This window comes from Filicampus tigris, chromosome 10, assembly GCF_054856515.1.
Source record: "Filicampus tigris isolate MCC_2025a chromosome 10, RoL_Ftig_1.0, whole genome shotgun sequence".
In the NCBI taxonomy this organism is placed as follows: domain Eukaryota; kingdom Metazoa; phylum Chordata; class Actinopteri; order Syngnathiformes; family Syngnathidae; genus Filicampus; species Filicampus tigris.
The window spans coordinates 24,886,310-24,897,126 of NC_141226.1; the positions used below are offsets into that span (position 1 = coordinate 24,886,310).

The window sequence follows — 10,817 nt, forward strand, 5'->3', positions numbered from 1 at the left end:
AATCGCACGGTTTGGCTTGGGGGGGGGGGTTGTTGGTTGTCCAACATCAATGTTGCCGCCACCTTCATCACCAAACAGAAACACCAACGCAGCTTTGGATTGGAAGGAAGGAAGGAAGGAAGGAAGGAAGGAAAGAAGGAGGGCGGATAAAAAAACTGAAGGGTGACAATAGATAACAGTGAGTGCCGCTAATAATGCTATCAATGCAAGCAGCGCTAACAATGTTAGTGATGCTAACAATGCTATCACCACTAAAAATGCTAGTAGTGCTAACAATACTATCAGTCTTAACAGTGCTAACCATTCTAGCATCACTAACGATGCTATCAGGATTAACACTAGCGATGCTGACAATGCTATCAGTGCTAACAATCCTACCAGTGCAAACAATGCTATTAGCACTGACAATGCTAATAGTGCCAACAAATCTAGCGATGCTAACAATGCTAATAACACTAGCAGCACGAACAGTGCTAATAATGCCAGTGTCACTAACAATGCTGTAATTGCTGACAACACCTGCGGTGCTAACGATTGTATCGGTGCTAACAATTGCGGTGATGCTAACAGCGCTAGCGACTCTACCAACGGCATCAGTGCTAGCAATGGTATCCAGTATCAACGCTGACAATGCCAGCAGCGCTTAGAGAAACAATGCGAATGACAAAGACATACCGGAAGTGTCGACATCCTCCGTGAATGGACGAGCTGCCACAAAACAACAAGAAGTCAATGTAGTACTTTTTTTTTTTTTTATTATTATTATTACGTCTGTTGCACCATTTCAACAAGTAAACATACAACTTTGAAACTTCAATTTCTTCGTCTTCTGTGTTTTTTGGGGACCTGGAGCGAGCGCCGCCGGCTGGGATGGAGACACACGGTTGCCATGGAAAACGCACGCCAGTTGTTCCCCACCGGATCCAAAAGACGGGACCGGCACACACATGCAAAGGAAGGCCGGAACGCGCGATGACACGTATGTCACCACCGCAAAAAGGTTTGAGGAGACTTTTTGTGCTCAAGAGCAGGACAAAGTGCCCTCAAACGTTCAACAGCGCACGCGTGCACACGCATGTACACGACCTGCGCATGCGTGCGCACGCGGGCCTTGATTGAGGATGAGGAGTTGCGGCAGGACGGTTGCCATAGAAACAAGATTTCTTTCCTCTTTTTAATTTGGCATCCGAAACCTTGAGACATCCCATTTCTGATGTCTGCGCTCTTCTTTGTTGAGCAGAACCGGATCGGAACTAATTCAGAACCAGATGAGTCCCATGTAGACCGGTGTTAAACTAGAACCAAACAACAGTAGTACCAGACGAAGAACAATATTGAACCAGACTTCTTCCACACTAGTCGCGGACTAGAGCCTGACCAGAAGCAGAGTCAGACTAGTACCAGATAGCAAACTAAAACCAGATCAGCACCAGAGTCAAACCTGTCCAGAACCTTGTTCGAACCAGACCAAAACCAGTCTAGTACCAGACAGGGACCGGCCTAGAATCAGACTTGAACCTGACCTGGACCAAAATTGGACCAGATCAGAACCAATTTATAACAAGAGCAAAAGTAGACTAGGACCTGACCAGTACCAAATTCGAAACATCGTATTCCAAGACCAGTACCACTCAAGCACCAGACTAGACTAACAGACCGTATCTAATTCAGAGGCAGACGGTTAGCATGCATTCCAGGACTAGACTAGAGTCAAATGACGGTAGTGCCAAAGGACCAAATTAGACCCAGATTCGTACCAGACCGGGACCAATTCAGACCGGGACTACTTCCAAAGATTGGCGACGCACAAGAATTTGCCCGCAACTAGACTGGAATTAGACTAGACCCAGACCAGTGCCAAATCAGACCCAATTTAGAACCCGTCTGGTCCTAGGTCGGAACCGGACTCAAACCAGACCTGAACTAGATTAAAACCGGGCCAGAATCAGATTCGAATTAGATCGGAGTTGCTCGGGTTCCAAACCAGTGTAGAAATGTTACAAATGTTTTGTTTTTTTTAAGTACAAAATCTACTACTATTGACTATTTAGGAAGTTTTTGACTATTTTGGAACTGTTTTAAGAAAGTTTTGTGTGTGTGTGTGTGGGGGGGGGGGCGTGGCCAAGGCGAGCATGTGATGGCGTGATATGAGGGGCGGGCAGGGCAGCCGGTGAAGTTCATCAGAACAACATGAATGAATGGTCATCATTTTGCATCGGGGGCTCGGGGTGTCGCTCCAGCGGGTTTGTCGGTGGTCGTTCTTCATTCCGGTTGTTATTGTCCAAAGTGGGCGTGGCTTTCCTGTGGCCGTCCGCCGATCAATCTTGAGCGGCGGAGACGCTTTGATCTTTGCATTGATCCTTATTGGGCGCCTCGGTGGCGTCTTTGGGCGGAGCTTCGGGGGCCGCCGTCGAGTTGGGGGTCTCCTTGGGGGTCTCCTTGGGGGCCTCGCCGGCTTTGGGGTCCGCCTCAGCTTTGGGGGCCTCAGTCTTTTTGGCGTCGGCCTCATCTTTGACGGCGGCGGCGGCCTCCTTGGGGGCGGGGGCGCTCTCCTTGGCCTTGGCGGGCTCGCCGTCGGCTTTGGGCTCGCCGTCGGCCTCTTTCTCCGGCTCCTCGGCGGCGGGCGGCGCCTCCTTGGCGTCGTTGGCGGCGGCGGCGGCGGCGGGGGCGGTCTCATCTTTGACGCCCTTGGCCGTCTGCTCGTCGTCAGGAGCGGGCGCCTCCCCCGCCTTGGCGTCCTGCTCTTTGGTCTTGTCGTCGTTGACGTTGTAGCCCTTCTTCTTCTTGCTCAGTTTTCCTCCCATGGCGGACGGAGCTCGGGCGTCTGCGCGCACAAAAAGCACAAAGCACAAAGCGACAACGTGATTGGACGCCGGGAGAGGAGCGGCGTGCTGCGCATGGGACGCGACGACCGCCGGACAGCCGGTCAGTCAGCTGGCAGGCGCCTGGCGTAGGACGCTCAAACCTGTGAGTAACGGCCATGCGACGGACACAAACAACAAGTGACACGTAGCGCGTTGCGTGACGTGAACGCTCGCGAGCATGACGGTCGCCCGAAGGCGGATGGCGTCGACGTGTAACAAACAAGTGACCGTCGCGTTCCCAACCCGGGAAAAAAACGGGAGCGTCGCGTGACAGCCACGCAAGCAAGCGGCAAGGTGGCGTGCGACACAAACGTAACCGTGAGGCAAACATTTTCCATACGCGGAAAGCACGTGAAAGTCACAAACAAGCGCGACAGAAATGGAACATGTGTGAGCGTCATGTGACAAACAAACACGGCGGTCGTGTGAAGTCAGCGCGTGAGAATCCTGAGGTAAAGCGTGTCATGTAGCGGACGGCCAAGTTCCGTACAACAAACATGACCGGCGTGGGACAAAGCGCAAATCCTCTGACAAAAGTCGCCGCGCAAACGTTGGCCGGCAAAGGCGGGACCACGCGACGCTCTTACCCAAAGATTGTCTGAACGCTGAAAAAGGATTGCGTGTCCCGCACTAGCGAAACGTGGCTTAGCCGCTCTCGCAAATGAAAGTCTGTGAGGCCCAAAAATGCTTTGCTGACACGCGCGCGCCCCAATTGGAAGACGTGGCCGAAAGGCTCCCAGACCAACACTCTGATGCGCCGTCTCGCACGGGCCTCTCGCGTGCCACCGAACAACTCTCACGCGCACGACTCAAGATCTGTCACCGCACGCACGCACTTTGAGACACGATCCTGTCAAACCTTTTGCTCACACACCACCGAATCGCTCTCGCACACATTCATTTCTTTTTCGTATATTACACAAGAGCGCGAGAGCTTTTTGGTTGTGCGCGCGCGAAAGCCGCCTCCAGGTGGCTGCATGGGGCAGGACGAGCAAGGACGCACGCCGCCGTCGCCGCCACAAAACTGGAGCGGAAAAATCACACGCGCGGGAAAGAGGAGCAGCAGGGCACGCTGGGAAACGTCAGCACGAGCGGCCGCTGGCCGAAGGCGGACTTTTTCACCGGAAGACCTGAAGCGAGCGCCGCAACTTTTCCCGTCAGGTCAAACAGGACGTTGATGCAACAGGAACATTTGGCTGCTCCGCGTTACGCTGCGCAATTTGACAAAGGAAATGTTATTGAATTGTACAATGGAACGTTGTGTCAATTCCCCCAAAAAGAAAATGAGGCCGGTCACCGTGGAAACGGACGCCGCGACGCCGCGTGGGCAAAATGCCGTCAAATGCCTTCATCCGATTCCTCTGGACAACTGGCGAGTTGTGAAACTGCCGCGTCCATGTAGCATGTCAATGGCCTTTTCCATCGTGTGTTAGCATCCGGCTAACCAATTCCTGATCATTTGACGCCCGCCGCCCAAAAGGCCGAGCAGACGCCACCACATGGTGACGGCGTGAAGCTCCTCGACACCGATTAGCGGATGGTGAGCAGTGTGCAATTCTGGCACGCTGTGTGCGTGTTTCATGAAACGCCGCATAAATGAAGTCTTCCAAAGGGACAAGCGAAGTCGACGGAGAACGCGCATGAAAACAATCCGGCGTGACATCATTGGCCGGCCAGCTCTTAGCACCGTTCGTTAGCATTGTTAGCATTGGTCACGGAAGACTTTGTGTTGTCAGCTGCGTTTGCGTGCGACAGGCCCATCGGTCCTCTTTTGTTCTTTGCTCCAACAATGGCAGGCGGGAACAACAAACACGCCGAGACACCTGTCGGAGGAGCGCATCGGCCCGCGCCATCCAAAAGGCGTCGACTCCGTTTTCTCCGGAAATATTTCTGGTCCCGCGGGACTGTGTGGCGACGTACGGGATCAGTCTAATTCCGATTAGGTCCGATTCCCTTTGTTGCGACACTCATTTGGAGTCAACCAAACCTCGAGTGGGATTTTTGAGTTCGCAAGCCCCCCAAAAATTGGAGGCCTGCCTTGCTTTTTGGTTTTCTCCAATTCCATCTCCCCTGTTCTGCTGCAAAACGTCATCTCCCACTTTGGTGATGACACGGCAGTTTTTTCAAATTGCCACGCCGATGCTTTTTCGTTAGGACATCTTGTTGTAGACTGCGTCCCTGTGTTATTGGAGACACGCTCACCGGTGCAAATGGTAGCCGTCGTAGTTGATCGCAGCGGTATTTGCAAAGAGGGGGCGATTTTCAAATGGCAGGACAAGGACGCCGATGGTTTTGCGGCAGCTCGACAAGCGTCCGCTCGCATCTCGGCCACGTTTTGATCCCGCCGGCCACGCGCGAAAAGCCCGACGACGAGACGGGTGAACTCCAAATAACCCCCGATGCAAAGACCAAGAGGAGGAGGAGGGGGAGGAGGAGGAGGAGGAGGAGGAAGAGGGGCGGGTGACACACTTGCCGCAGCGCAGCGACCGGCCTGTGACAACATTGCCGCTTTTTTGCATTTTTCATCATCCAGTCAGCCAACAATTGTCACGGCGCTCGTTCAGGTCGCCGTTAGCCACCGGACGGCTCGCCGGTCGACCTCAGGCAATATTTGGCCAAACCGAAAGCCGCCTCGGATGCAGCCCTGTTGTGTGAATTTGCGATTGTAGCCGCTGGGAGCGCTAGCGAGACGACCGGCCAAGCAGCGCCAAGGAGTGTCCGGCATTCCGCCAGTTAATGATTGACGGGCGCGGTCGGCGTGCGCAAAGTCAACAGAGCCGAGGACGCAGCCAGCGAAGGTTGTTATCGCTCAACTCCGGCGGGGTGTTGACTCCCGTATCTGCCGTCGCCGCGGCAACAGTTTTTTTGGTTTTGTTTTTTTGCATTCAAACCGAGCAAGTGGTGGCCCCCGGGCCTTGATGCAAAATCACCTTTGAAAGCATTTGTTTCCCCAAATGGCAACGATATCGCTCCAAATTGTTGTTCTCGTTGGCCTCGAGCGCAAGCCGCCAAAGCTGCAAAATGGACCGGCGTGCTTCTCGAGGGTCCGGTGTCGCTGGTGGGACCGCACGGCCGCCGCGCTTGCTAGGTGCTCCGCTGTGCTTGGGAAAGGAACAAAGTGGTTCTTTCTCTCTTATTTCACCAGGTAACGCCCCGACTCTTCTCTGCTGCACGCGACACGCGAATGCACAAATGAACAGCCGCGGTCAGACTCGCGCGAGCCACGCAGGCACGCACGCAGGCACGCAGGCACGCAGGCACGCAGGCACGCAGGCACGCGCGCCCTAGCGCGGCCAGTGTGAACCTAGCGTAAGACATGTGCGCACTCACGGCCGACGATGAGGCACGCTAAAGCGGCCGCGTCAGGCCGAGGCACCCCCCGAACTCCCCCCCTGCGATTTTTCCGCTTGACTTGGGCCAACATTGAGGCGCTAAAGCGGGCGCACCTGTACAAAGCCGCTGTCCACGCTGGCTATCTTAAAATCAGATCATCAAAAATGAGCTCACTCTTCCACCCACATTCCCTCCATGATCTGCGCATACTCACGGCTGACGACGAGGCACTCTAAAGCGGCCGCGGCAATTCACCTTGGAGAAACTCTCTTTTGGCAGTCATGCTGTTAGTGTCGGTGAGGAGGCAGAAGCCGCAAAATGCATTTGAAAAAGACAACGCCAAACTGGCCCCGCCCTGGGCGCAACCTACCGGCAGTCCGGCCCACAAAAACATTCTCGTCGTTCCCTTTTGTGGACCGGCGGACAAGGGGTTGCGCCCTGACGCCGGCCGTCGCTCGCGCCGTCCGACAAAACAAAGACCCGGCCGCGGATGGCGCTCACAGCGAGAGGGGGCGGCGGCCGGCGCCAGGCCTCCCGCAGGGCCGGCGGACAAAGGCCCGCTGCCGCTCACGCGTCCCCAGCTAGACTCAAGAAGATTCTTTTCCTGTTGTGGACCGCCGTCGTTCCTTCGAATGGCCGCCCGAAATCCCTTCGGGAGCGCGGCCGGCCAAAGAAAACAGACGCAAAAACAGCTTCGCCGTCCTCAACGGATGACATCACAATCACGTCCAGCGCACAGCAAAATGTGACTTGAAGGTTTACACTGTGCAATATCTGTGCCAGCAAGTCCGATGCCTGCATGTTTCCTCAATTCTTACACCCGCCCCTTTCCTTCAGTGTTCACCTTTTGTTACGTTCTGTTTTCATTCTTTGCACAAGTGGACGGACACAAAGCAAGAGTTGCATTGCTCAGTCGACTTGAGCGTGCGCATGACAAATCCCGAATGAAGCTCAAAGTGATGCTCACTCTTCGCTCCTCCCTGTCACCAATCGTTTAGCGTCGCTCCACTTTGGTGTATGGACGTTCACGTAGAATTGTTTGCCATCCGATGTCGGATTTTGCCAGCACTGGGCCGATACAGGCCTCGCTCATTTCACGGTATGGGCTCCTTGCAAAGTCTGCCGATACCAGCCGCCAAAATATATGACATGGAGTAAGTGCTCCTGACCAGGAGTTGGCGCTACACCGCTCTGGGTGGACGCATTAGTCAAAAGAAAGAAAGGCAGAAAGACAGAATCAAGGCTAGAAAATGAGAAGACTCGCGAGAAGCTGCTGTGGGCCGCAACTCGCATGCAGACACTCGCCGTCAACGCAGCCAACCTGAGAGCATGCCCTGCGTGGGCCGCGCCCCTTAAAGGCACACAAGCTGTCAGCACGCGCCGCCTTAAAGGCACACATCCAACACACCTACATACTTAGCCCCAAAAGATTACGGAAGAAATGAAGAGCTCGAGACAAAAATGAAGGGCATTTTCACTAGAATTCAATTTTGTTCGGAAACATAAAATGCCATTTCAATTATGGTATTTGAAAAAAAAAAATGTTCCATGTTACTTTTCATCTTTTGGTATTTGTTGCCTAAAAGAACCTTGGCCTGAGCACAAGAGCCAATGGCTGAGTTTCCCGGGGGCAATGGAGCATAGTTTACTTAAAAAAAAAAAAAAAAAAAAAAAAAAAAAGTATCTTGGGTTCCAAGCTTGGTCGCCTCAAGAATTCAACTCCTAAATCAAGGTGCCAGCGTGTATTTTTTGCTGTTCAAACTCCAGTGGCAGCGATGACTCACGCGCGCGCGCGCGCGCACACGCACGCACACGCTTCCATCTGCAGCACGCCGCCCGACGCTTAATTAAGATGGACGGCGGCGCGCAAAACGAGCTGTTGCTCACGTGATCAGCTTGTCATGTTCCTGCTTGGGCGCGCGCGCGCGCGCAAGCAGACACGCGCCAACAGGCGGACGCGTGCACGCGCATGTCGATTGGCACACGGTAACGCAGCGGGATGAATGAACAAGGGCCAATCACGTGACCGCAGTGCTGCCGTTACCATGGTGAATCTGAAAGGGGGCGGGGGGGCTGAGCGAGACCATGGCTGCCAACGCAACCTGCTGCAGGAAAACTGCAACCAAAATCAAAACGCCGAGAGAAAAACACAATGAATATGCAGCAGCGGCAATATTCCACTAGATGTCACTAAATTAATCTGTTTATTGCTTGAGAGAATTCGAGCGAGAAACAGAGGACGGGAAAAAATAGCAAGCGGTTAAAAACAATGCAACATTTGAAAAAATGGGATGAAAATCCGTTACAGTCACCCCAAAAACGGCCCAGAATTCATTTTGCGGGAAGTGTTTTTCACCTGATCATCATCATCTTCTTTATCATCATCTTCATCATCGTCGTCATCATCATCATCATCTTCTTCTTCTTCTTCTTCTTCGGTGTTTGTCGGTGCTTGGCCATGCAGCTTCATGGCGCATTAATGCCACCAACTGATATTGTCCTGCCACTCCATTGACTCCAGAATGTAAAGGTGCAACAATCAGTCAATGAATTGACTATCAAATTAATTGACGTGTTGTGATGACCGATTAATCATTTAGAGACTGATTAACTTCAAATCTTCCAACAATTTCAGCCTCTCAACAGGAAATATTCTCCGATTTCTGTAGGCCTCTGAAAGGTGAGACTGATTTTCTTTGTCTTTCAAAAGAAGACGTTTTGCAAACATCTTGTTTTTCTTTGGAAAACGATGGTCAATGGTTCTTGCCGATTGTTTGGCCACCAAACCGGGCAAGGGTTCATAATCAGTTTGTGAACTTACCGTTCTGTCAATTTGAAAGAATGTCAAGCTTTTGAATTTCAGGGATGGATTTAAAAAAAAGGATTTTTATGTAATGAGTCGATTAATTGGAAAAACAATGAATCGATTAAATGATTGATCGATTCATAAAATACTCATTTGTTGCAGCCCTAATCCAATGTGATTTGATGGTGGCTGAAAGTTGTGAGATTTGCTTGGCGCCATCAAATTTAGGGTATCAAATTTCTGCTCGTTTCGCAAGAACCCCCCCACGCCCCCAAAAAATAAAATCGACCAACGGACTCTTATCTCGAGTGTATTCAAAAGAGTTCTTAAATTCATAAGTATTCACGTGCCAGTTATGCTGATTCGGACTTGCGTGAGGGCGGGCGAAGGAAATGCTGATTGGCTGACCAATCAGAATCCGGCAGACAACGCAACGATCTCGTTCGCGCGCACACACTTCTTTACAAAAGGATCTCTTGTGTGCGTGTGCGCGCGTGTGACACTGGAGTAACACGTGCACCGCCCCCTCCCCGTCAGGCAAGGTGCCGTCTCTCCCATCCACACCCTGCGCACACTGCGCATGCGCGCCGCCACAAACAAAGGACCGCTATCCAGACACCCATAAAGTTGGCGCGTGCGCGTGCGCGTGCGCGTCGCTCCCAGCGGCTTCACGACGTCGAACGCGGCAAAGTTGGATGCCGATTCCATGATTCGGAACAATTTTCTTTTCTTCTTTCGTGATTGGGGGCTGCGGAATGATTGCGAGCGCAATCTTTCACTCATTCTGACTAAAAAGCCATTTTGAGTGGCACTGTCTTGGTCCACTAAGTGTATGTTTCCATGTGAATATGATTGCAACATATTCCTCCCACAGGCGCGCGCGCGCGCGCGTGGAGCGCGTGCCCGCCTCAGCCCCTTCACCATCAGGCGGCACACGCCCCTTTTTTCACGCTCGTGCACGTCGCCGGGAAAGGGGAACAAGAAAAATGAGAATAAACTCCACCGAGAAACAAATTGCGTGCGCGCAACGTGTTTGCTGCAGGGTGAAAATGTCCCATTTGGCCCCCACCATTTCTGACGTCCACGCCGCCGTGCGTCTCGGCCGCGCATCTTTTGTCTGCCGTGCGCGCGACTCACAACCGAGAAAAATGCGCAAAAGAAGATTTCCAGGGGGAGGATGAGGATGAGGAGCGTCATTTTGTTGGATGAAGAAAGAAGAAAGCGGATGTTACCTTGTAGGCGGAACTTGTGTGCGTGCGGGGCTGCTGGCTGCTCTTCAGTCTGCTGCGTGCGTGCTTGTGCGTGACGCGCTCGGCTCGGCTCGCCTCGGTTCGGCTGCGCGGAAGCGGCGCTCACGCACGCGCCTGCGCGCGCAACCCTCCGACGGCGGCGTGCATGTGTGCATCTGTTGAATTGAAGCCGGGAGCGAGATACCAAAACAGAACGACCGAATCAGTCTTTCCAAGGTTTGTCGTCGTCCTTTAAGAGCTCGTATTGCTCATATAGGCGACTGACGATCTGCTCCTCTATAATATTGTCAACAATAATAATAATGATAATAAGGGCAAGTTTTTAAACAGACTTAAAGATATCAAAAGAAAGACATGCAACCACATGGAATTGCTTTGGTTTGTTTTGCCAAATGCGGAAGTGAAGTTTATCAGGTTAAAACGTGAAATTGATCACGTGAAAGTTATTTCGGTTTGACGTGAAAGTGTATCACATTAAAACAACTTGTACAAACTTATTGTGATGTTAAAACGAAGAAAATGATGACAGTCAAACATCACGTTCAAATATGTAAATGTTGACTT

At 52.3% G+C, this 10,817-nt stretch overlaps 1 protein-coding gene across 1 annotated transcript; it reads right to left on the bottom strand.

Annotated features, from left to right (window-relative positions):
* Positions 1-729: 729 nt before the first annotated feature.
* On the bottom strand, positions 730-10,380 carry basp1 (brain abundant, membrane attached signal protein 1). The gene is made up of 2 exons (XM_086043793.1): positions 10,236-10,380; positions 730-2,824 (listed from the first exon to the last, which is right to left on the bottom strand). The coding sequence occupies exon 2, from the start codon at positions 2,802-2,804 to the stop codon at positions 2,319-2,321; it is 486 nt and encodes a 161-aa protein (XP_085899919.1). The 5' UTR covers positions 2,805-2,824; positions 10,236-10,380; the 3' UTR covers positions 730-2,318.
* Positions 10,381-10,817: the final 437 nt, after the last annotated feature.

Excerpts from the sequence above, each read along its gene's own strand:
- basp1 (XM_086043793.1), bottom strand. The coding sequence starts at position 2,804 with ATGGGAGGAAAACTGAGCAAGAAGAAGAAGGGCTACAACGTCAACGAC.